This window comes from Simochromis diagramma, unplaced genomic scaffold, assembly GCF_900408965.1.
Source record: "Simochromis diagramma unplaced genomic scaffold, fSimDia1.1 OVJJ01000344.1, whole genome shotgun sequence".
NCBI classification, from domain to species: Eukaryota; Metazoa; Chordata; class Actinopteri; order Cichliformes; family Cichlidae; genus Simochromis; species Simochromis diagramma.
In genome coordinates this window covers 7174604-7198652 of record NW_024387375.1, presented here as the reverse complement: position 1 = coordinate 7198652, position 24049 = coordinate 7174604, and the positions used below count along the sequence as shown (strand labels likewise).

General features: G+C 41.4%; 2 protein-coding genes across 3 annotated transcripts; one reads left to right on the top strand and one right to left on the bottom strand.

The window, feature by feature from the left end:
* Window positions 1–12: 12 nt before the first annotated feature.
* LOC120719641 lies at window positions 13–2920 on the bottom strand. Of its 2 annotated transcripts, none has more exons than XM_040009003.1 (10): window positions 2807–2920; window positions 2386–2691; window positions 2245–2295; window positions 2110–2142; window positions 1842–1958; window positions 1696–1720; window positions 1544–1584; window positions 1409–1453; window positions 1193–1305; window positions 13–311 (listed from the first exon to the last, which is right to left on the bottom strand). In XM_040009003.1, exons 1-10 carry the CDS (start codon window positions 2853–2855, stop codon window positions 180–182), a joined length of 912 nt encoding a protein of 303 aa, XP_039864937.1. In that variant the 5' UTR covers window positions 2856–2920; the 3' UTR covers window positions 13–179. The 2 variants fall into 2 exon arrangements, with proteins under 2 accessions (XP_039864937.1, XP_039864938.1); XM_040009004.1 differs by having other exon boundaries at window positions 1848–1958.
* Window positions 2906–23819, top strand: LOC120719967 (zonadhesin-like). Its single transcript, XM_040009526.1, has 34 exons — window positions 2906–3899; window positions 4013–4100; window positions 4338–4526; window positions 4627–4732; window positions 4861–5094; window positions 5187–5288; window positions 5518–5954; window positions 6432–6624; window positions 6855–6991; window positions 7477–7701; window positions 12397–12538; window positions 12658–12781; window positions 13163–13354; window positions 13472–13609; window positions 13774–13956; window positions 14088–14282; window positions 14432–14580; window positions 14663–14831; window positions 14942–15076; window positions 15239–15391; window positions 16435–16636; window positions 16792–16932; window positions 17025–17210; window positions 17485–17556; window positions 17652–17778; window positions 17867–18000; window positions 18319–18516; window positions 18733–18882; window positions 19507–19686; window positions 20233–20349; window positions 20899–21048; window positions 21133–21285; window positions 21499–21714; window positions 23593–23819. The coding sequence occupies exons 8-34, from the start codon at window positions 6617–6619 to the stop codon at window positions 23817–23819; spliced, it is 4203 nt and encodes a 1400-aa protein (XP_039865460.1). The 5' UTR covers window positions 2906–3899; window positions 4013–4100; window positions 4338–4526; window positions 4627–4732; window positions 4861–5094; window positions 5187–5288; window positions 5518–5954; window positions 6432–6616.
* The last annotated feature ends 230 nt before the right edge of the window (window positions 23820–24049 follow it).

Genomic DNA, 24049 nt, shown 5'->3' with positions numbered 1-24049 from the left:
ATGACATGAAAGTCAAGAAATGACAGCTTTATTGAATATAAACCTCAATACAGATACACCACGCGAACAATAGAATAAAAAAAGCATAAATGGAAAACAAATACATCCTTCAAAACCATATATACATAAAAAACATATCTCTATTTCTTCTTCACATTCCTCTGCAGCAGCAGTCGAAGTCAGGCGTAGGTGATCACTGCATACTCAGAGTTGGTGCTCATCTTGCGGCTGACCTCTCTGACCTGGGGAACATGCAGTCTGTCAGCTGAACGAGAGGCCTGCAGGTGACACCTCGGTTTATCTCCCCACCGCTGGAGGGGAAGAAGGGAAAAAAGACCCCTAATGTGTTTGTGCTATAAACAGAGTTTTTATACTTTCGCACTTTTTACTAGCTTTTATTTATTTATTTATTTACAGTTTTAGACTTTTTAAAATATACGTATATATGGGCAAGATTAATGGAAATCAGCACAGGTATTATAATAAAAACACAGAACGTTTTGAAAAAACTTGACTCAGTCTTGTAGACATTCAAAGTCTTAGTAATCAAAACCTCATCAGATAAGCTGTGATAACATTTTCTTTTTTTTTACCAAACTAACAAATACTAAAACTTCCTTTATTTTTTTTATTTTAGTTATTTAGTTTTTCAAGTTTGTGTTTTTGAGTTAATTAAAGTTTGTTTGTTTGTTTTCACATCCACTTTTAGTTTTTAGTTAACCTTTAGTTAGATAAAATAACCCTGGTAATAGAAATACTGGTTGTAGGCTTTTCTGTTTTTTTCTTCTTCTAAATTATCAAAGCACATCTATACAAGGTAACCACTTAAAAGAAGGTAACCACTCAAAAAATTGCTTTGCACACATGCCTTACAATTACACGTAAATAAAAAAAAGCCACAATTTGTTTAAAACCTTAAAAAATATTCTATTTTTGCTTTAGCTTTATTTATAGCATTCCTCACATATGAAATGAGTAAAAGAAACTTTTTGAACAAGTAAGATGAACACATGAACGTTTCTGATATAAAATGAATCTCATTGCTTATATATTCTGCAATTAGCAATTCAGAATCATGCACAGGTATGTGAGCTGCAGCACACTGCAAGTAGCTGGTAATAGAGCATGGGAAATAACGTTTCAAGCTCAGTGAAACACAAGTAACAAACATGTTTACTACTTTGTCTCTCACCTCTTTTTGGTCTCCGGCTATCAGGTAGCCGACCTGAGTGAGTTCTGGTGTGCTGACACCACGGACGGTGATCATAATGTCAGCATAAGGAACTTCAGTATCACTCTCATTATCTGGGTCAGAGAAAGCATTTGTTTCATTAGTTATTGTCTTTGTTTCTATAGGGTAGATGATGATAAGGTGTCATTCAAATGAAAAGTGTTGAAATTGTCTTACCTGGTGGAGGAATCCTCAAAGTCACCCTTTCACTTTGTGTTGACCCTGAGAAATAGGACAGGTATGAATACTAGAAGGAACAAAAATTGAAGCTCGTATTTGTCACTTTTACATTTGATATTTAAAACTGTTTACCTTTTATCTGTAGCTGGGCTACATGTGGTGATTGTGGTGAGCTGAAAAGGAAAACATATAGCAAAAGGCCCAATAAAGAATATTGCAAGTCTAACATTTAAAGGTAATTGAAGTCAGATTTAAATAAAGAGAAGTTCGGAAATTGTACTCACTCCAATTTGGACACAACAGGCTCCTCTGGAATATGAGATATTATCAATATAATGTTAAATAGTTATACGGACACAGTTGTGTATATTTTATCATTCAGAACTTTTTAAAGCTGGTGTATGTTCACAGTGTAGTATCTTGTGATCACCTTTACCGTTCCAGTTCTGTCTGTTCCGATTAAAACACAAGTATACAGCCAATGCTGCAAGAACCAGGGCTACAGCTACGGAAACTGTTGCCAAAACCTTAATTCCAGTAAATTCTCCTGTTAACATGGAAACAACAGTATTAACTTAGACTGAACTGGATCGAAAGGCAAACATTTACTTCTCCCTTCTCCATACAGATGTTAATAAGTAACAATGATTCTCTTTAAAAGTTTTCATAATATCCACTGTTTCAGAGTCCCATCTCACCTCCAGGGGAATTTGGCTTGGCAGGAAAAGATGCTGAAGAATGAAGAATGCAATATATTAAATGAAAGTCATGCTCAAAAATGTTCAGCTACAGCTATGAAAAATTTTGCATCTCTTCAAATCACAGCTTCTTACCATTTTTGTTGTAATTTTTTGGAGCATCTGTGCTTGGAAGACTTCTCTGAGCTGAAATAAGGAAAAGTTAAAGTGAAATCCAATTTGCTTACCTCTTTATTGAGCAGCTGCACATATTTGCATAAACTAAAGTTTATCTACCTCGAAGCTGAAGCAAAAAGAGACGCTCTGTTTTTTGTTGAAGCTGAGGATCCTCTTTATCTACTGTGTAGCAAGTGTAGTTGTTTTTCAGATGTCCCGCGGACACATTGTTGAGACAAAGAAACACTGTGCAAAAGCTGCCTTCTCTAAACATCATGTGGCAGCCAAAGATGTCGAGCGCTTTACTCCAGTAGCCTTGAACGAATCCACTGGAGCAATTGTAAGTGCAATTTAATGTAACGGAGTCCCCCAACTCCACAGTCACTAAATCAATGGGTGTCTTCGTGTAAATACAGTTTACACAATCTGTGAAGAAAGGTAATAAAATATTTTTTTACCTCAAATAGCGTGCATATGTCTAAATAAATGTGTTTGAAATATCTAAAGCCCAGGGCAATAACAAACATCATATAAACTTTACCTCGTGTCATCCAAAAAAAGAGTAAAGTGAGATAGATTGAGCTGTTCATTGCTGTTCTCTGTTTTTCTAATTTTCTCCTGCCTCAAAAGATGAAACTGGATCTGTTGTGCTCCTGTAGGCTGGTGATGCATGCACCTGCACAAACACACTTAAGTACCCACACACATGTTCCAACGCTTGAGTGAGGGTACAGGAAGTGGTAACCCAAAGATTACGTTGCTGTTTAAAAATATTCATAACTTTCCATTTATTGCACCTGACATCCTGCAAAGTGCAGGCGCAAAAATGTCTGCAGATCCACTAGTCCTCACTGCACCCACAGAGGCTGCATTTGAATTTCCTTTTACACTGTAATTAAATAATTTATCCTAAAATTTTTACCTCGTGAAAATATAATTGGTCTTATGTGATTAAACATTTAATGTTTGGCAATGGAATTGATTTAATTTCATTTTTAATACCTTAAAAAAAACAGTTTCTTCTTTATTGCATCTTAATGACTTACAAGAGCAACATAAATAATTTAAATGATCCACCAGCAGAGACACCATCTAGGTGAACTTCAACGCGTCATGCATTATTGAAAGAAGTAGATATAGTTACCGAACATTACTGCACACTATTGTCAGCTGAAGCAACCACCTGGGAATCAGATTTCATGCATGTTTCACTTTTAGTGGCTGGGGGCCTCTCACTTTCAAGTCTTTAAACGATCACTCTGGGAGACTAACTCCATTAAGTCTTTAACGTTAACTTAGTTGTTACCAACTTCTAAGTGATTCAGCAATAATGTGTTCATGGGAAATAATACACCTGCGCTGCTCTTTAGCCTTTGCTATCTTTTTACTGCGGACGGAGTCTGGAGTTTCTTCAGGTAAGCAACTCCTTTTTAAATATTGACAAATTAAACTAAATAACTACCAAAACCACACTGACTACACGAGAATGTTCTATCTATTGTTCTAACAATAATTTATGTAATGCCTGAAGGGAGTGCAGACTACCCCCTCAGTGAGGAAACAGATGTGGATCAGTGTCCAGGAGGAAAATACTTCTCCCACCAGCTTTGCTTAGAGTGTCCCTCTGGTCATTTGTGAGTCATCAACCATTTTTGAACTGTTAGATCTGTATTCTTTCACTAGTAAGAGAGTTTTCTATAAAACGGATAATAAATTATACAAATTATAAATTATTTTTGTTTTATAGCTGCTCTGGCAATTCGTCTGCACCGCAAAGATGCCCAGCAGGAACATTCAACATGTACACAGGGAAGAGCAGTATCACTGACTGCAAGGTAAGACATGTTAATGCAAAACAAAACAACAAAAACACTTCTGGCTTCATGCTTTATTTTCAAATTAAGAGAAAATGCATGTTTCAACTACAGTATGATGACTTGTCATAGCAGAGCCCATAGAGGAGGCAAAGTGAAGACAAGTGACTGCAGAGCGATGCAGGAATTAATAATTAGTTACAAAGCTGTTTTGTTGTCATCATGTGTGCTCTTATTGCTCCTTTCTTTATGTCGCAGCCTTGTTTTCCAGATCTCATCAGTTCAGAGGAACGAGTGGATTGTAAGCTGTGTCCTGCAGGCTTCTCATGTGATCCAACCATTGGGATTCTTTATTTATGCCCCCCAGGACAGCATTCGCCAGAGGGGGTCCTGCAGTGTCTGAGCTGTCCTGTGGATTCTGTCTGCACCTCGGGTTTCCCTTATAGGGTCAGACCTAATAATAGTGGATAAGAAGTTAAATCCTCCAACATTCTGTGCATTTGAGGCATTCTTTTTTTTTCTTCTCTTTTGTCAACATGTCTTATAGTGTGGACCTGGCAAGGAGCCCAATCCAGATCACACCGTGTGTAACGACTGTCCTCTGGGCTTTTATTCTACTATGTGTACGATCCGGTGTCTGCAGTGTCCAGCAGGTATAAAAGACAAACAAAACAAATCTTCTGCTCCCAAACATTTAAAGAAGTTTGATATAAATAGCTTTATTTACAACTAAAAAGTTCTCATAAAAATGTAAAAAACACTTTTTTTCTTTGTTTCTTAGGAAGTTACTGTCCAGATAGTGGAATGTCTCAGCCACTTCCCTGTCCTCCTGGTTGGTCTTCTACACCTGGACAGGGTTACTGCAGCAGCTGTAATAACACATCCATACTGTGTGGTGGAGCTATAACCCCCCGCTGGAGCCAGCCAGTCCACAGAGCCAGTCAGTCCATCACCTGTCGACCAGGAACATACAAAGATGTGACAGAAGAGTTTGGTTGTATGGTCTGTCCATTAGGTTGGTGTTAAGTGCTGCATGTTATCATTCATCTTATAATTTCCTTTACTTACCAAAGAAATGTCAAATGTACCTGTGTTTTACCCCCGCAGGTCATTACTGTGTGGGAGGGGTAGCTATACCCTGTCCTGCAGGTACTTACGGCCCTAAAGAAGGCCTGCAGAGACTGAGAGACTGCACAATCTGTCCTGCAGGTAAAGGAATGGTGGCAAAGCATCTGGACAAGTGGTAAAATTGTTTGTCCATGTGCAAAAACTATATATGTGCAGAAGAGTATGTCTCATCATATCTATAACATACCTAACCCTTGGAAAGCAAATGTAATAGTTTATCTGGACTGTATGACGGTATAATATCCTCTTAAAATGTTCTTCTATGAAGAGTGTTATACATAGCATTGTATAAAAAATACTTTTTCTCTAGGGTTTTACTGTCTGGAAGGTACCTCACAGAGACCCACCTCCCAGTTCCTGTGTCCACAAGGCTATTACTGTGAAGAGGGCACTGCCACCCCGCAGGGGTCACCTTGCCCCACTGGCACAGCGGGGGAACAACTGGGTCAGACAAGTAGGGCAGGATGCAAGAGATGTAGGGAAGGACGCTTCTGTCCCGCAGGTAAGTCTCAGCATTAACAAACTGACTTCACTTGACAAAAATATTAAGATGTGTCCCAGAAAGTAACTATTTTCATAGTTGAAGAAATAAGATGAAATATAGATTTTAGAGTGTGTGTGCGTATCTGTAAACAGGGTCATCAAGTCCTGGTTTGCCCTGTGCTCGGGGTAGATACTGCCCTGCTGGTACTTTGGAAGAAGTTATATGTCCTCCAGGCACCTTCACCCCTCATCAAGGGGCGATAAGTGAGTTTAAGTATGCTATTATTATTATTAATAATAATTATAAGTATTATTATTATTATTACTGATTTATATATACACTATAGTAGACACAAAGCTCTGTTTTATATTTAGTAAGTCAAACTAAATATTTTCTTTTGAAATGAATTTATACTCCTTCACAAAAGCCCCAGCCTAATATGATATTATAGCGCTCTATCACAGCAAATCCCAGTGATTATATAAAAATATAGGTGTTGTTTATTGCAACAGATGGACACTGAGAGGGCAAATAGAAAAACATCTAATTTAGCAATATAAAAACAACTGCCGATGGCAAGCTGTAGCAGTGAGCCCAGTATAGAAAAATGATGGGTGACTGTAAAGAGAAACCTAACTATGTGCACAAGCAGCGAGTACAGCATAGGAATTTATGGAGCAGATTTACTGTTTGCCTTAATCCTGTAGTATCTTTGCCATGACAGTAGGATTTCCCCCCAGGTGTGAAAGACTGTCTCAAATGCCCTGCTGCCTTCTACTGTCCTGTGGGGACAAGTGACCCAGTGCCCTGTCCACCGGGCTCCTTCAACCCTTTAGAGGGTCAGGATGAGGTGGCTGATTGCAGAGAGTGCTATGCAGGAAAGGCCTGCACACAGGTAGCCCTGAGAGCCCCTGATGTAGACTGCATGCAAGGGTAAGTTGCAATCTCAAGATTAAAAAAATGTTGTTGTTTAATTCTTTTTTTAATCAAACATGCTTTAGTGCTATTGTATTCTTATGTTTAGAGTACTGTAAATCTGACATAAGGGAGCCCTGTAACATTTGCATTTAGCCACTGAGACATTGATTTTTATGTTGCTCCTTTTCAACCCACCTTGACATTGTTACTCTATGACTTTGATCAATTTGTCCGTATCTTGACAGGTTTGTGTGTCCTCCTGGGTCTTCAAAACCAAACGCGCCATCCAATGCGTGCCCACCGGGGACACTGAGCAATCGCACTGACCTAACTGACCGCTCACAGTGTCAGCAGTGTCCAGCACGATATGCCTGTCTTCGAGGTGACATTTCATATAGATGTTCAGATAACCTTTAAAAGTACTCTTTGATATTTCATAATATCTGAAGATATGAATTCAGGTCAGGTTTTCATACAAAGCTCAATTATGTATACTACTGTATTACTATACTGTGTGAACTGAGTGTATATATTTGTGATATGAGACATATTTGTTTTCTGTTTTTCTAGACTTCAAATGCATTATGATTACGACTACACAACTGTTATAGTTTGCTAATCAGCCGGTATAAATGATATTCACATTACAGTAAATGTTTTAACTAAGAACTGATCATCACTGCTTCTTTTTAAAAGATGTCGCATTTAAACAACTAAAATCCACAAAAGTCATTATTAAAAAAAAGAAAAAAGAAGACGAAGCAAAAGAAAATGCAAGTTTTGTCACATGTTGATATTTGTTTAATAACGTTGTCATATATTAGTGTCACCTTAATCTACTTGTCTGTGTTAATTCTTATTTGTCAGGAACTGGAGATATCCAGAGACCCCCACTTCTCTGCTTTCCTGGACATTATTGTCCTGCTGGAACTATGTTCCCCACCCAATACAAATGTCCTGTGGGTACATGGAGCGGTCACAGTGGATTGGAGGCTGAAAGTGAGTGCCAGCCATGTCCACATGGCTGGTACTGTTTGGCTGGTTCAGGAGCTCCATCAGGTCGATGCAGCTCTGGACACTACTGTCCTGAAGGTAAACATGAATATGTTATATATATATATATATATATATATATATATATATATATATATATATATATATATATATATATTAGGGGTGCAACGATACACAAAATTCACGGTTCGGTTCGGTTCGATACTTTGGTGTCACGGTTCGATATTTTTTCGATACAAAAACAATGTTCATGCCTTTTTAATTTGTCATTTATTAAAATTATAAATATATATTTTAACTCAAAAGTACAGTTTTTAAATTTAATGTTGCTGAAACAAAAGTAATTAAAAAAATAAATATATCTCAGGGCTCTCAAAATTTCAAAATCCCTGGTAGCCCTTCGGGCAGGGACTCTTCAGTTTTTGGTAGCCCAAAATAAATTTAAGTAGCCCGAATAAAAAAGAGAGCAATTTTTTGACTGATGTTTTGTTTCCTTTACAATATTATACTTTAGGAAACAAAACATTAATCAAAAAATTGTTGAAACACAAATTACAACATTGTATAAAAATTACAATCATCAACTCAAATACTTGGTTCTAATTGAACAGAAATTTCTATGAACTTGTAAGAACTGTGTAGGACATGAATCAGTCTGTGTTAGATCCTGAATTTGAAATTTGCACTGAAGTCACGGGTAAGAGGCAAGTGGAACCAAGATCTAGGCCATTTGCTTTTTGAAGTTTGCAAAGACTGCTAAATTTTGCCATTGGTAGTTCACTCTTTGCAACATAGCACGCTGTTCTAAACGGATTTTTCAGGTTTATTTTTAGTATGTTATTTGCAATTGGTGTTTGTTCTGGGAAAGATATTGCAGACTGAGCAATAATGTGTTTCTTGCATTTCTCATGGGTTCTAATGGGGGCCTTTCTTAAAATGACTGGTCCCAGTAACAAAGGCGCTTGTCGACTCAGAAATCGAGAGAAAACCAACAACACACCCGGCAGAACATTATGTTATTTACACAGGTGCACATAAGTGGTCCGCATGTGCGCATTCGCTGTCAAAATAAATGACGCGCACCAGATAAGAAGTTGCAACGCGCGTTCTCGTCCATATAAAAGGCAGTGTTTTTGTCCACTAGAGTGGGATTTTCACGGCACATTCCGCACCACATCTCTGTGCATTCATCATTTGCAACCACTTTTTCGAGAATACGCGCTTCTTTTGTGGTTCGGACTCCTTCTGACATTTGTTTGGAGGTGGAGGAACACCAAAGTAATTGCTTAAAGGAGCTTCTTCGACATCTTTAAGAGTTCTAAACAAATGTCTGTCCTCCTCCAGAAAATCTTATGTATGCAAACACGCGTTGCAACTTCATATCTTGTGCGCGTTTTTGTTTTGTTTTTTTTGACAGCGAATGCGCACCTGCGGACCACTTATGTGCAGTCCCGGTTATATAGCTCGTCACATTGCAGCCACAGAAATTCTTTTGTCCATGAAACCATAAAGCTGCACTTTCTTTTTGCCTTGTAGTCTGATTTGTCCTAACTTTTCCGTTTTGTGGTAAGCTTTTCTTTGGCTGTCACTTCTTCACCCTGACCTGTCTTATTTGGCTCAGCAGAACTAAAATATATATCCGGCTGCTTTTACACACACACACACACACACACACATATAACGGTCAGTGATTCTCTGCGCGATCAAGCTCTCACATGTTTAAGCTTGCTGCGGGAGATTTCACTTGTCATGTTTGCATAGTAAGCTAACGATTGATAAGACGATGTCAGAGGAATTGGTGTGCAAATTATCATCACTCACCCATCAGTGCTGTCGCTCTCTATACACAGTTCGCGCTATTGCAAAGTGAAAGCAAAAAAACGTGCGCAAATTCAAACGCGATTTCAATAAGTCACATATTGACAGTGGTTCACCGATGCCAATAACATAATTACCCAGCTACATTTCCGAAAGAATGCAAAAGCATTGACATATTGTAGCGGGTCAGGGCTGTTCGGGGTTCTGTTTGTACAGTTATGTTTTGTGTATGTTGCCATAGTGACGGGTGACGCCCTCTCGCTGCGACAGTGTGTCCTTCCGGGGTCAGAGGGCGCCCTGTGTGTTGTTGTTGCTGTGCGGTTGCCGCGCTGAGCAGTTAGCTAGCGGCAGTGTTCTTCTGCAGATGTCAATAAACGGCTGTGCTCCCTGGCTAGCTCACGGGAAGCGAGACCAAACGATACCTCCGTCTCCTCCTTGTCTGAGCTCGCCACATTGGTGTCAGAAGTGGGATAGCTCACCCTCGCCGTAATGGAGAGAGACATTCAGAGGCTGGAGCAAGCTGTCGAGGAGAACATTCCCCGCTTGGGAAACTGGCGATGGAAGAGAGAGGATGGGAGTGGCTATGTAAGTCCCCCGACGGGTCCCGATGGCGCGAGCGCACCGCGGCGGCGGCCCGTCGCGACAGATGCTAGGGCAATGCTTCATGGGCTACCTCTGTCGACCCACACGCCGAGCCCCCAACCGCGAGCAGTCATGCCTACCACGCCAGTTAAGGCACCTGGACATTTGCAGGACTTTGTGTGGGGTAATGGGGTCGTCGGGGACGACTGACCCCTTGGGTGTGGGCTATGTAGCGGGTCAGGGCTGTTCGGGGTTCTGTTTGTACAGTTATGTTTTGTGTATGTTGCCATAGTGACGGGTGACGCCCTCTCGCTGCGACAGTGTGTCCTTCCGGGGTCAGAGGGCGCCCTGTGTGTTGTTGCTGTGCGGTTGCCGCGCTGAGCAGTTAGCTAGCGGCAGTGTTCTTCTACAGATGTCAATAAACGGCTGTGCTCCCTGGCTAGCTCACGGGAAGCAAGACCAAACGATACCTCTGTCTCCTTGTCTGAGCTCGCCACAATATATTTTTCCTTCCTACAATAGCCCGACGGGCAGGGCAGAGATAGATTTTGGTAGCCCGACTGGAAAAATCGCTAGCCCCGGGACGTCGGGCTAGCGATTTTGCAAGCCCTGTATCTGATTGAGGAATCACTCATCTTTGGAAAAGAGAGTTTATTACAGAGAAATGGCTCTTTCCAAAATAAAAGCTATACTATACGCTTCTTCTGGGCTATATTCTCAGCAGCATATTGTAGCGGGTCAGGGCTGTTCGGGGTTCTGTTTGTACAGTTATGTTTTGTTTATGTTGCCATAGTGACGGGTGACGCCCTCTCGCTGCGACAGTGTGTCCTTCCGGGGTCAGAGGGCGCCCTGTGTGTTGTTGTTGCTGTGCGGTTGCCGCGCTGAGCAGTTAGCTAGCGGCAGTGTTCTTCTACAGATGTCAATAAACGGCTGTGCTCCCTGGCTAGCTCACGGGAAGCGAGACCAAACATACCTCCGTCTCCTCCTTGTCTGAGCTCGCCACATTGGTGTCAGAAGTGGGATGATGGTGGCACCCCATGTTCTGACCCGAGTGACTTTTCCCCCGCCGGTCGTGACCGGCCGGTGCGCCAAAAGAAGGCACCTGGACATTTGCAGGACTTTGTGTGGGGTAATGGGGTCGTCGGGGACGACTGACCCCTTAGGTGGGGGCTATGTAGCGGGTCAGGGCTGTTCGGGGTTCTGTTTGTACAGTTATGTTTTGTTTATGTTGCCATAGTGACGGGTGACGCCCTCTCGCTGCGACAGTGTGTCCTTCCGGGGTCAGAGGGCGCCCTGTGTGTTGTTGTTGCTGTGCGGTTGCCGCGCTGAGCAGTTAGTTAGTGGCAGTGTTCTTCTGCAGATGTCAATAAACGGCTGTGCTCCCTGGCTAGCTCACGGGAAGCAAGACCAAACGATACCTCCGTCTCCTCCTTGTCTGAGCTCGCCACAATATTAAACATATTAGGTCCCCATAAGGAGAATCATGTGCTAACGGCTGTCTAAATGACTCGGGTAAAGTTTGTAGCATGCATGCTTGTTGTTTTTGTCTGCTTCCACTTGTCTTTGCACTAGGATGATGTCGGTGTAAATGTGCAGTCATATTCGTTGTGTTCCCACTAGTGCTGTCAGCGTTAATCTCGTTGAAATGACGTTAAAGCCACAACAAGGCAAATCTCCGTTAACGAGCTACCCCTGATCACCCGTGCGTGGGGCTAGACGGCCAACACGTTAACGAGCTAACTGCGCTAACACACTAGTTCCCACCCATGTAATTGAGCATTGCGTGGCACTTTAGTCCATGACATGCTTACCTACAGGGTCATACGTCACATGAAAACCAAAATAATTCCAAACGCCAGATCTGAATGAGGGTGGGGGAGGTTCAATTTGCCTGTTGCAAGTAGAGCTTAACTTCTGTCTCGCTAGCTTGCCCTGCGCTCTTCCTTCTGACTATGCTGTCTGTGTTGAGCGCTCAGTGGATCTGCGCTCGACAGTGCAGCCTAGGCGGAGTAGTCGAACGCAGATCCACTGAGTGCTCAACACAGACAGCATCATCAGAAGGAAAGTTGATAAAATAAATTACAAATTTTGTATTGTTCGATACATATGCGTACCGAACCGAAAGCACTGTATCGAACGGTTCAATATCGATACGAATATCGTTGCACCCCTAATATATATGTATATGTATATATGTGTGTGTGTGTTAAAAAAGCTAACATTCTTTATCCTTTATGAGCATTGCATGCTCTTAGAGATAAATACAGGTTTCCATGTGAAATTAATTTCGTAGAATGAGATTTGTTTTCTCTACCCGAGCTGTATTCATGAGTCATTCGTGTTGATATAATCATGTCGATATTGCATCACCAGGGACTGCATATGGCACCCAGTTTCCTTGCCCTGAGGGCACCTACAGCATCCAAATGGGTAACAGACGCAGAGATGACTGCTTGATATGTCCCGAGGGCTCGTTCTGTCAGCAGGGCACCTCCAAACCTTCACCTTGCCCACCGTAAGCAGTGATTGTGTGCCAGTCATAAAGAAAAATGTGAGAATGATGACGATATGGATTTTTGTTAGCATTAAGCTGGTTTAATGAGTGTGATTTAGTGTATTGCCCTGCATCTCCAGCTCTACATTTCGCCGTCTGAAAGGAGGTCGGAGGCTCGAGGACTGCTCTTCTTGCCCTGCTGGCTATTTTTGTCCCCACTCAGCCACTGTCAGCCCCAGAGTGTGTGGAGCTGGCAGCTACTCTGTAAGATCTTAACTATAAAACATCCAATGTGACTGGACCCCTGACAGAACCTCTGGAAACTAAAGCCTTTGTATTCTCATCCTTCAGTAGCTGTTTTGATTGTCCTATTTTTAGATTTCCCACCCACATGATATCGTCTTGCATTGCTCACTTAGTAACGTATATCAGTAAATGTCAGGTAGAGGAGTTTTTGAAGTCAATTTCTTTCATAAATCAATATTTTGCTCGCAATATTGAAGCAGTGTCAGTGTTTTTCCAGCATCTTCCAAATTAGATCCCCCTCTCCTTTGCGTTTTCAACGTCTATTTTGCTGTATCCCTCCCCCATACTGGTTGATATCTTTAACTTCAGCTTTCTTTCTTCACGTTCTCTTGTGTGTAGGATGAGGGATCTGCAGAGTGTTCTCCATGCCTGCAGGGCCACTTCTGCAGTAATGAGACCACTAGTGAGGAAGCCATGCTAAGTGTCATGGTGTGCCCTCCAGGTTTTCTCTGCTCTCAGGGTTTGGCCAGAGACCCCCAGCGATCAGCCACCCTCTGTCCTCGAGGTTTCTTCTGCCCCGGAGGAGGCATTGTGAGTCACAGACTGATAAATTCAGGAGAGACTTAAAAAAAAATTAAAGTGATGTACTTATGTTTTCATATTTGGACACATTTGACCTCTTAAACTACATTTAGTCTTTACTCACAGGATCCCAATCCCATTCCTTGCCCCAATGGCACCTACAGTGAATTTCCTGGCCTGCGTGATGCCAGTGAGTGTTTCCAGTGTCCTGAGGGGAAGTATTGTTACTCCCAACAACCTAAGGAGCAGCCTATTACCAGGCCTGTAAGACCATAGATTTTTTTATGATCAGAAAGACAGCATTACGATGAACAATTATAGTCAGTTTGTTAATACTGTTCACAAGTTTCTACCTAATAGTGATTTTAGATGAAGACTGCATGTTCAAAGCAAGTACCATAACCACTATTATGTTGTCCTATATTAAGACAGAGGAGTGTCCCGATGGCCACTATTGCCCCGCTGGGACCGGTTACCCCTTCACCTACCCCTGCCAAGCTGGCAAATACAGAAACAACACACTTGGTCAAAGTGGAGAGGCATGTATTTTGTGTCCATCCAGGCATTACTGTAGCAGCCCAGGAACTCACACTCCTTCAGTATGTCCACAAGTAAGAATAAAACTTTTAAAAAACTGTTTTGCTGTATGGGTGAGACAGTTTTTAAGTGTGCTTGCATCTGTTTATGTAAAATACACCAGAGGCACAAATGGCTCCTTTTCCCCTTCTGTGCCTCCGTTCAGGGGTTTTACTGTCCAGACGGCACTTCTGTTCCTGAACCTTGTCCTGAAGGAACCTACAGTTCTCGCTCTGCTCTCAGTGATAGGTCTGAATGCACCCCTTGTGGCGGAGGCCAGTATTGCACTGGAGTGGGACTTTCAGAGCCCTCTGGAAGCTGCAGAGATCGTTTTTACTGCAGAGAGGGAGCCAAGTCTGCTGTATGCTAATGTTATTACAGTCATTTATTCTGTATTTGTTCAGGGTATACCAATAATTTTCTTTACTTGTTACTTACATAACAACTTTATATTGTAGGATTTCATTACGCGGCAGTAAGTTTTTGGCCTCTCTTCACTCTTATTGCCAGACTCCAGTCGATGGACCAACTGGAGGTCTGTGTCCGGCAGGAAGTTACTGTCCTTTAGCCTCGCCCTCTCCTCTCCCCTGTCCTTCTGGCACTTTCAGCAACAGCACTGGCCTCAGCAGACCTGAGGAGTGTACTAGCTGTCCGCCAGGGTAATCCTATCGATTTGTTTTGGAGGACTATGTACAGCTGAAACCTCTACTCCATGAGTCAGTGTGTTTCTCTCCCTGTCAGTTTTTATTGTGCAGGTTCTAACAACACGTCACCATCAGCCCCTTGTTTTCCTGGTTTCTACTGCACTGGTGGCTCAGCGTCACCTGTTCAGAATGAAGCAGAGGAAGGGCATTACACTTCAAAAGGGGCAGCCAGGGCAGAGCCATGTCCTCTTGGTTATTTTCAGCCGGTAGGATATACTACATGCCAAGTGCTGCTACACTGAGCCTGTATTTCTTTATGATTGGATGATAGGCTAATGGTATATTACGGGTTATTTCTTTTGTCTGTGCTCGGCAGCGTCGAGGTGCACAGTCATGTTTGGAGTGTCAGGGAGGCAGATTGTGTAACCACACAGGCTTGTCCCAGCCACCTCTGTGTCCCACAGGACACTACTGTCCTCTAAGATCCACTGTTGCTCACCCATGTCCTTCAGTGAGTACCTTCATGTTCTCATGTGGTGTGAAATTGTGGGTGTGTCATTGTAGAGTGTCAGTGTTCGCTGCACGTTTTACTTCTTCACTCTGTCTTCATGATTTTGAATTTCCTCCCATAAATCCCACCCTATTAAAATGATTCCATGTGATTATTATTCAGGGCTCTTACTCTGACCAGCCTGGTGGTGATGCTGTGCAGCATTGCCGGCCATGTGACGCAGGCTTGTTCTGTAGCAGAAGTGGTCTTTCTGAACCTCAGGGTCTCTGTGACCCAGGACACTACTGCACCTCTGGAGCTTCCACTGCCTCACCAGTAAGATTTAATGAATAATAACTTTATTTACTATGTGGTAATATTATCTTATTTGAAAAGGATCAGATGCTTTTTTTTGTTGGAGATTAACAGAAAACTGTAATTCTATAAAGGCATTTAAAGTAGTAGCTCATCTCAGAATGAGTTATTTGTTTTTGGGACAGTAGCTGTATTTGCAGACTCATTAAGAATTACAGTTTCCTTATTTTACAGGTACTGAAATATTATATCATATATTTATTGTCATGGTTTTATTGGTTTTATTTATTGGTTTACGGTCTTTTCAGACACTGGTCTCAAATGTCTTTATATTTACCATATCGATTTCCAAAGAGTTTCAAATGGCGAAATATTTGACTTTTTTTTTTTTTCTACAGGCTTGTTTTTGAGTTATGCTTATAATTCACTTTTGCTCAAGTGAAGCAATTTGTCAGCATGGTGCAGTATATGAGCGGGGGAAGGAGCACAGAAAAGGAAAAACTGAAGGCAATTAAAGAGGTGGAAATGTCCTGGTTTTTAAGTTGAACGTGTCTGCTTTAGTGTCGTACAGTTGATTTGATGGCAGCTATTCATTTTCCACACACTTTGACTGCTAATTTCATTTGATATGAACATGAATCTAAAGGCCTGTTTAGTTTGAATTGCATTAGTTAAATAAATAACCCAAGTGCTTTTTGGATAGGCTGCTGATAGTGCGTAGGAAATTAATGACAGCTTCCAACTCGAACAGCCCACAGCTTTAACTTTTAAACTTCTGACTAGAACAGTCAGATGATCAAACTTCTTTGTATTCCAAAGCTAATTTCTTCAAAATGCTTCTTTGGTTCAACACTAAAACACCCCAAAGATATTTACTATTATGGTAAATGGTAAATGGCCTGTATTTATATAGCGCTTTATTAGTCCCTAAGGACCCCAAAGCGCTTTACATATCCAGTCATCCACCCGTTCACACACACATTCACATTATTAAGGACTATTTAAAAAATTGTTGCCGATTAATTGCTCTCAGTCACCTTATAATTACCCCATCACGCTCACAGGTGGCTGTGGCGTCTGGCGGTGTCTGTCCTGCAGGCTACATCTGTCCACAAGGAACCAAGTACCCACAGCAGCACCCATGTCCTGTGGGAACCTGGAGTAACACAGTGGGAGCCCAAACCTGGTCCTCTTGTTTATCCTGCCCCCCAGGACTCTACTGTAACAGTACTGGACTCAGCCAGCCTTCTGAAATTTGTGATATAGGTAATGAAGTGCCAGCAGTGCCTGATGTGATCTGTGTATATCTGTCATTGCCATAGTGTCTATCACTAAAATAAGTAGAAAAACAGAAACTGATTGGATGAAACGCTCTCCAGTGTTTAAGAAGTCACTAAACCTTTGCATCTTCTGATTCATAGGATATTATTGTTCTGGAGGGGCAGTGGTTTCAGCGCCCTCTGATGGTGTGACAGGTGACATTTGTCCACTTGGATATTATTGTCCAATGGGCTCAGCATCTCCTCTTCTCTGCCCTGATGGGACTTACTCAAACACAACAGGTATAAAAATATAATTAAACACAAATAAATCATATTTGTGATTTTAAATGCAGATGTCACTTCACTATTAAATTATTCTCTTTTGTTTAAAGGGGCAGAAATGTGCGATGACTGCCCCATAGGAACATATTGCCTATCTGGAGAAGGTGTCCAGCCGTGTCCGGTGGGACACTATTGTCTTGGTGGTGGGGTTGAAGGTATACTACCCTGCCCACCTGGTACATACAGTCCTCAGTTTGGTCTCAGTCAAGTGGAGCAGTGCCTCCTTTGTCCAGCAGGTGAGAGTATTGTAACATGCTTTTTTTTTAAAAAACTGCCTGAATGATACTGGGAATCTGTGGATACAGTGGTTAGCTGAATTAGATTTTAATATATTAACTTGTCATTTATGAACTGGGGTTTTTAAAGCTAATTGCTATAATTAAGAGATAATGGCAGAATGACTTACCACATTTAATTACCTAAACAAGGAGTAATTTATGACGTGATTCAATAAATGCTTCTAATTATTACCACTGCAGTGAAGTTTTCTTTTCTCTGCTTCAATTACAGGCTTCTATTGTGAGGATTGGGGTCTGTTTGAACCCTCTGGGCCTTGTCAGGCCGGTTACTACTGCATAGCTGGTACACCAAATCTATTATACAGCGTGTTCAGTGCCTTTGTGCTGTTAAACCGACTTTCACAGCTAAAATGTGACCAAAATGTGCAACATTTCCAGGCGTGAACTTTCAGAACCCCGATGGCAACTTCAGCACAGGAGTAGGAGGAGCATGCCCGAAGGGAAGTTACTGTCTTGAGGGCACCAGTCTGCCTATGCCTTGTCCGCCAGGGACCTTCTCTACTAGGTGTGTTGGTCAAAATATTACACACACTATTATACCATGGACCTGTAAATGTTTATCTGCATTTGTGTTTACATTTGTATGGTTGCAGTCTTCATCTGGTGGACACCTCTGGCTGTAGTCCATGTCCAGCGGGTCACTTCTGTGGCACTGCAGGTCTTACTCGTCCATCTGGTCCATGTCAGACTGGATTCTACTGTCCAGGGGGAGACACAACAAGCACAGGTTTTCTTGATTCAGCTTATACAATTCCATGTCAGCACAGCTATAATTAATCAGTGTATGTTAATTCATGCTTTACATGAATTAAAACTCATGTAAAGCAGAGCTAATGTATAATGTGTGAATATAAATGTTATGAATAGGCTTTAGAGAGAAGAGAAACAGATGCTGATAAATACAGGAAACTAGAATGTGTGAGGGTGTTTTGTTGAATGAGCGATTACTGAATTAATCATGCGTTATCACGAGATTTATCACATTAAGGGCTTAGCAGCCATAATTTCAGTACATTTCCACATCTAATTGGTTTTTCCTCTCCAGGCGCAAAAGGAGGGCTTTGCCCAACTGCTCATTACTGCCCTGAGGGTAGTGCTAGCCCATTGCCCTGCCCTGCTGGAACATACAACAACCTCACAGGCCAGTCAGTGTGTTCCCGCTGCCCTGCTGGGTACTACTGTCCAGAAAGGACCGCCAATTTTTCCAAGTTTCCCTGTCCACCTGGATTCTACTGCCCTGACGGTACAATCACCCCAAAACTGTGGTCATGGTTATGATTCTTTATTAGAATGAATGATTAGTAAAAGTTCAGCTTAGTCTGAAAAGAAGCAGAGTGTGAGCTTCGTATTGAACTGAAAGCTGGTTTCAGCTTCAGTAAGCTATTGTCCCCAGCTTTAATAATAGAAAGGAAGTTGCACACATGGCACTTGTTTATATCTAATTGCATTACATGTGTAGGAACTAAGCATGCCACCCAGTTTCCCTGTCCACGTGGATACTACAACCCAGAGCCCATGACGCAGAGTCTGGACAGCTGCCTGCCTTGTCCTCCAGGACACTACTGTGAGAAGGAAAGGCTGACCAAAGTGTCTGGAAAATGCAAAGCTGGTCAGTAACATTGTCTTTGTTCATTTGTTCCAAAGATACAATCACAGCTTGCAGCCTAGTTTCTCAGTGTCAGGACTTTGTCCTCTGTGCCAGCGTACGTGTCTCCGGGGCCCAGCAAAACAGTCTGGAAGATTTTAGAGTAGGGAACAAAGAGTGCACATGAAACACGAAACATCACAGCTCAACACCAGTCACACTTCAGCAACAACAACGGCTTTTAAATAATTCTCTGTGTATTATTTATTTATGTGCAAAGATGCAAATGAACTTCAACACATCAGACACATAATGCACACGTGATAGACTGATGTGGAAGCCTGAGTAACTGGTTTATTAAGACTTTTCTTAACAATGTCTTATCTCTGCCACCTTGCTCTGTATCGCCATCTGTTGAGTATACATACATACATACATACATATATATATATATATGTGTGTATATATATATATATATATATATATATATATATATATATATATATATATATGTATGTATGTATGTATCTTTATATGTTGAGAAAATCATGTTTCACTAATGCTTAGACGTGTCAGCTGCAGGATCTTTTCTATATCACACAGAGTTTGTGATATCTTGCTTTGTTTCTTGCTGTTTGTTCCTCTCAGGTTGGTTCTGTGTCTCTGCAGCGTGGAACTCCCAGCCCTTTGACCTTGACAATTATACAAATGCCAACTGTCTTTGTCCAGCTACATCCACAGGGGGGCGCTGCCAGGCAGGATTTTATTGCCCCTTAGGCAGCTCAGAGCCCCTACCTTGCCCACCCGGAACCTTCTGTAATGTCTCAGGTGCACAAACACACTGTTTTCTAGGCTACAATAGGCATATTGTTACATATAGGTTCTCAGCTAAATTTGTGAAAAAGAAATAAAATTATATGTATATTATATAAAATAATATCATCAAAATAATACTTTGAGAATGAAGTTGAAAGTTGCTGCTATACCTTCTACAAAATGCCTTGTGTAGATGAATCAGTGAGATCATACTTAAGGATCAATTTTAGTAGCAAGGAAATCATTTTTCTTTGAGCACATAAACACAATGTGCAGAATGGGTTTGGCTCTCCATTTGGCCTATGCAGCTATAGATTGTGTGTTCTGCCTCTATGTATATCGATGTTACAGTTTTGACAAATCTGTGCCATGTGATTTCATTGCTGTATAATGTATTTAAAAAAGTAAATAAGTAAATTGGACAGTTCAGTTCCAGGAGGTTTCTGAAATATTCTTGTTGTTCCACTTGAGGGGATGCCAATCTCTCGCCAACTTATAGATAATATTTTTTTGGCTGTGCACAATCAAAATAACCAATTTAGTCATTTTGCTCAAAAGGTTTAGCTCTGCCAATGGGCCCCTGCTCTCCTGGGTATTATTGTGTAGGAGGAGCCACTGAGGCCAGACCAACAGATGGAGAAACAGGCAACATCTGTCCACCTGGGACATACTGTGGTAAGCCCAGCTTTACTTCCTTGGAAGGATTGTATCGACATCTTGCCAACTTTTTAAGCCAAAGTGCAAAGTAAAAGGCTTGGTGAAAGGGAAAGTACGATACACTGAGTCAACAGCAATGTTAACACTTTAGACACAAGTTTAATGGGGAAAATTATGTTTACGTACATTTGCCAACACCCAGTATACACTCGATATGTGTTAGAAACAGTTTTGAATTGTTTCTATGGCTGAAATGCCAAGTTTCTAAAGTGGCACTATGTCTGCATTCTTCCTTGGCATGCATATTAAGTAGACTGGAGATGCCAAAGTAGCTATAACTATGAGTCAGGTGGATTGGACACCCTGAATTACCCACAGGTTTACGTATGACTCGGCATGTTTCTGTTTTTTTGTTGACCTGTGTAGAGTGTTCCCTTATACATTCTGCGTGGTGGATGGCTATAATTTCCAACACCCTTCAACCCTGTGTAGGCACTGGAACTCAGAAAGGATGAATGAATAGAAGGAATGAATGGTGGCCTAAACTACATTTGTTTTTCTCTGCAGTTGAGGGGTCTGGGGAGCCAGAGTTTTGTCCTGCTGGTACTTTTTCCCCAGTGTCAGGCCTGACCAGTGTGAAGGGCTGCCAACCTTGTACATCAGGCTTCTTCTGCAGAACAACAGGCCTCAGGGCTCCAACTGGACTCTGCAGCGATGGTCAGTTCATAAATTTGATCACATGTTCGATGAACACCTGTGTCCTGTCTTTTTACACTACTGTATTTCTGTAAATCTCCATAGGATACTGGTGTCCTCCTGGTCAGACTGTGGCTATGGCTCTGCCATGTCCTCCTGGTCACTTCTGCTTAGAGGGTAGTTCATCCCCAGAGCCGTGCCCATCAGGAACCTATCAGGATAGAGACAAACAGGCATCCTGTGCCATCTGTGGGGCAGGTAGGACACCTAAATCCTTTGACTTTTTCAACATTGTTATTTAGCCTTTTCATAAGTGGTTGAAGAAGTGTTTATTGAAGTTGATTGCTTTTTTTTTTAAATCCTTGCAAGATTGTTGACTTTTTCCCTAATGCCACCAATATAAATGTGTAATTTTTTTTTTACCCTTTTCCCACATTGATATTGTTAATTTAAAAAAATCTCTCTTTTAAGGTTACTACTGTGATTCAAGATTGGGTGCAGCTAATGTGTCCTTGCTGAGGCCCTGCCCTAAGGGACATTACTGTCCTCCAGGTACAGCTCTGCCCAACCAATACCCTTGCCCCATAGGCTCCTTTAACCCAAGAGAGCATATAGACAGCTCAGCTGGCTGCATGCTTTGTGCATCTGGACGTTACTGTCCTTCTGTTGGACTGTCAGAGCCAGCAGGTGAGAATCTGAAAGTCTTCTCTCTTCTCCTCTCCTTGCACTGCATGCTGGGAGTGTGAGTGACTGAGTGTGAAGGTGGTTGGTGAGAGGGTGGAGCTGCTAAATGGATTTTGGACGTTTAGACTGACATTTCAGATACATTTTCTTCATGCCCTTTGGTTGTTTAACAGGAAAGATACGGTTTTTTTTTTCATTTTTTGATGTAGAGTGAACAAGGTTAAGTTAACTGGCTGTTCCCTAATAAGGGCTCACCTCTTCTGTCAGTTATAAAAGGGGCCAGTGTTGTGGCTCCCCAGCAGTATACTGTGGAGCAGGTTCTCCTAGCTGCTGGTGAACCGGTAGGTCACAAGAACATTACTTACGGCTCTTGGATGAACAAGGCTGTGGTTGTCTTTCTCCATGAGGAACAGTTAGTTCACCTGTTGGTTGAAAGGAGCATCAGTTCACCTTTATTTGTGCCATCAACGTGGATCACCGTGTCTGATGTTCATAAACTCAGTATTGAAAATAATTAGGATGGTAGGGTATAAGCAACTCAGTAAACAGAAAAGATTTTGGTTGAAGAAAAGATATTGACACGGGTGATACGCAAAGGGTGTCTTTGTATTGGAAGTGGCTTCTCATTCTGTTTTTTCACTTAATACAATATATTTTTGCTTGAAATAAGTGAAAAATGCCAGTGGAACAAGTGAAAATTCTCCAGTTTCAAGATGTACTGTCTAAAAACAAGTTCCTAAATCTCACTGAAATGTTACTCTGTAGCTGAATGTGTCTTATTTTAAGTGTAATGAGATATTTCGACTAGAAATAAGACAAATATACTTGGTTAGATTTTGAGTTTTTGCAGTGTAAGAGGTTCTTATCCTAGAGACAGCTGGAGGTCTATGTACAAACCTTCCAATGAAACGTAGTGTGGCTCTCCAGTGAAGGGTGGTGCATGGGGCAGTGGCCAGAGACAGACATTTAACACATACAGATCAAAGAGTAGAGGGTAACTGTGTTTTTTTTTTTTTTTCAATCTAAGAAGAACCTGCAACATTTGTGGGTTGAATGTCCTAGTTTCCCTCTTTAAATTGCTGGAAGAGTGGTTGGCTGGATATGGACAGGTGCCGGACAATACAATGTTCATTTGTGGTCCCAAATACAGATCAGCACAGAGGAAGCAGATTTGTCTTTCCAACTTTCTCATAAGTCAGGCAAAAATGGGAATCTGGCTAACCAGGAGAAACAAAATGAAAGGAACAGGGTCTACAGATGTTGACCTTATCTTCAAGGTGTGGTGTCTGCACGTATCAAGATAGAATTTACTCATTATAAAATGATGGCAGATTTTGATATTTTCATTTCAGTGTCTTGTGTACAGTGAACAATGATTTGCTTGTTCTTAGTTTTTGAAAATTGTACATTTTTCTGTTTTTGTGGGGTGTGTTTGTGAGTATATGTTTCTGTTTTTCTTTATGTAACTGTTGGAATTGTTTCATCTTCTCTTCTCTTCTCTTCTCTTCTCTTCTCTACTATGTCTTACTGAAAATACTTCACAGTGAATCCCACAAAACTCATGCTGTTCATTATGTCTTGTTAGATAAGCTATTTGAAGTGCTTTTGCAAAGTTCAAAACAATGATCCCACGTGTCTCTTCACCCAAAATGCAAAAATAAACATTATTTTCTCAACTTTAGTGAAAATAGCTTTGGATTTACTGTATTTGGCCTGGGGTATGTAAGTCAAAATCATATATTAAAAGCTAATCTTGGTGACCTAGTTTGGTGATCCAGTTGTAAAACCCAGAAGGTGCAGCGTCTAGCGTGTACTGCAGGACTGCAGATATATTTATGTGACTGTACGATGAAATGTGTTGTGACATTCTTTTACCCATAGGACCATGCCATGCTGGATATTGGTGCAGAAAGGGTGCCTCCTCTCCCAGGCCACTGGATGGACTCTCAGGTTCCCTGTGTCCACCTGGTCACTACTGCCCCTCAGGTACCTCATCTGTCTTCCCCGCACAAGCAGTCGCCCACAGTTGCTGCTGTACTGATGATGGAAGTTTCAGAGATACACATCACTTTTTTTGTAACACAGTGCTGATGCAGCTTGCTTTTTAAGCTAATGTAACCAAATTTATACTGTGTGAGGATATTAACATTCTGCTCTTTTATAGTCTGTGGCTGCCAAGTTTTAGTCACACTAATTAGCATTTAGAGCGCTAAAGGAAGTTCAAAAACATGTTTTCTTGCAACTTTTGATATAGTTCTCATTAAATTAATTTGTGTGCTTGTTCTCTTCAACTTAAGTCATTGACACATATCTTAAAAATGCAGCTGTAAGGTAAACT

Coding starts and splice junctions, on each gene's coding strand:
- LOC120719641 (XM_040009003.1), bottom strand. CDS start 2,855: ATGAACAGCTCAATCTATCTCACTTTACTCTTTTTTTGGATGACACGA. Junction 2,143..2,244: donor AAAAAATTACAACAAAAATG/GTAAGAAGCTGT, acceptor TTCATTCTTCAG/CATCTTTTCCTGCCAAGCCA. Junction 1,454..1,543: donor AGCCCAGCTACAGATAAAAG/GTAAACAGTTTT, acceptor CCTATTTCTCAG/GGTCAACACAAAGTGAAAGG.
- LOC120719967 (XM_040009526.1), top strand. Junction 14,283..14,431: donor GAGAGGGAGCCAAGTCTGCT/GTATGCTAATGT, acceptor TCTTATTGCCAG/ACTCCAGTCGATGGACCAAC. Junction 21,049..21,132: donor AACTGGACTCTGCAGCGATG/GTCAGTTCATAA, acceptor AAATCTCCATAG/GATACTGGTGTCCTCCTGGT.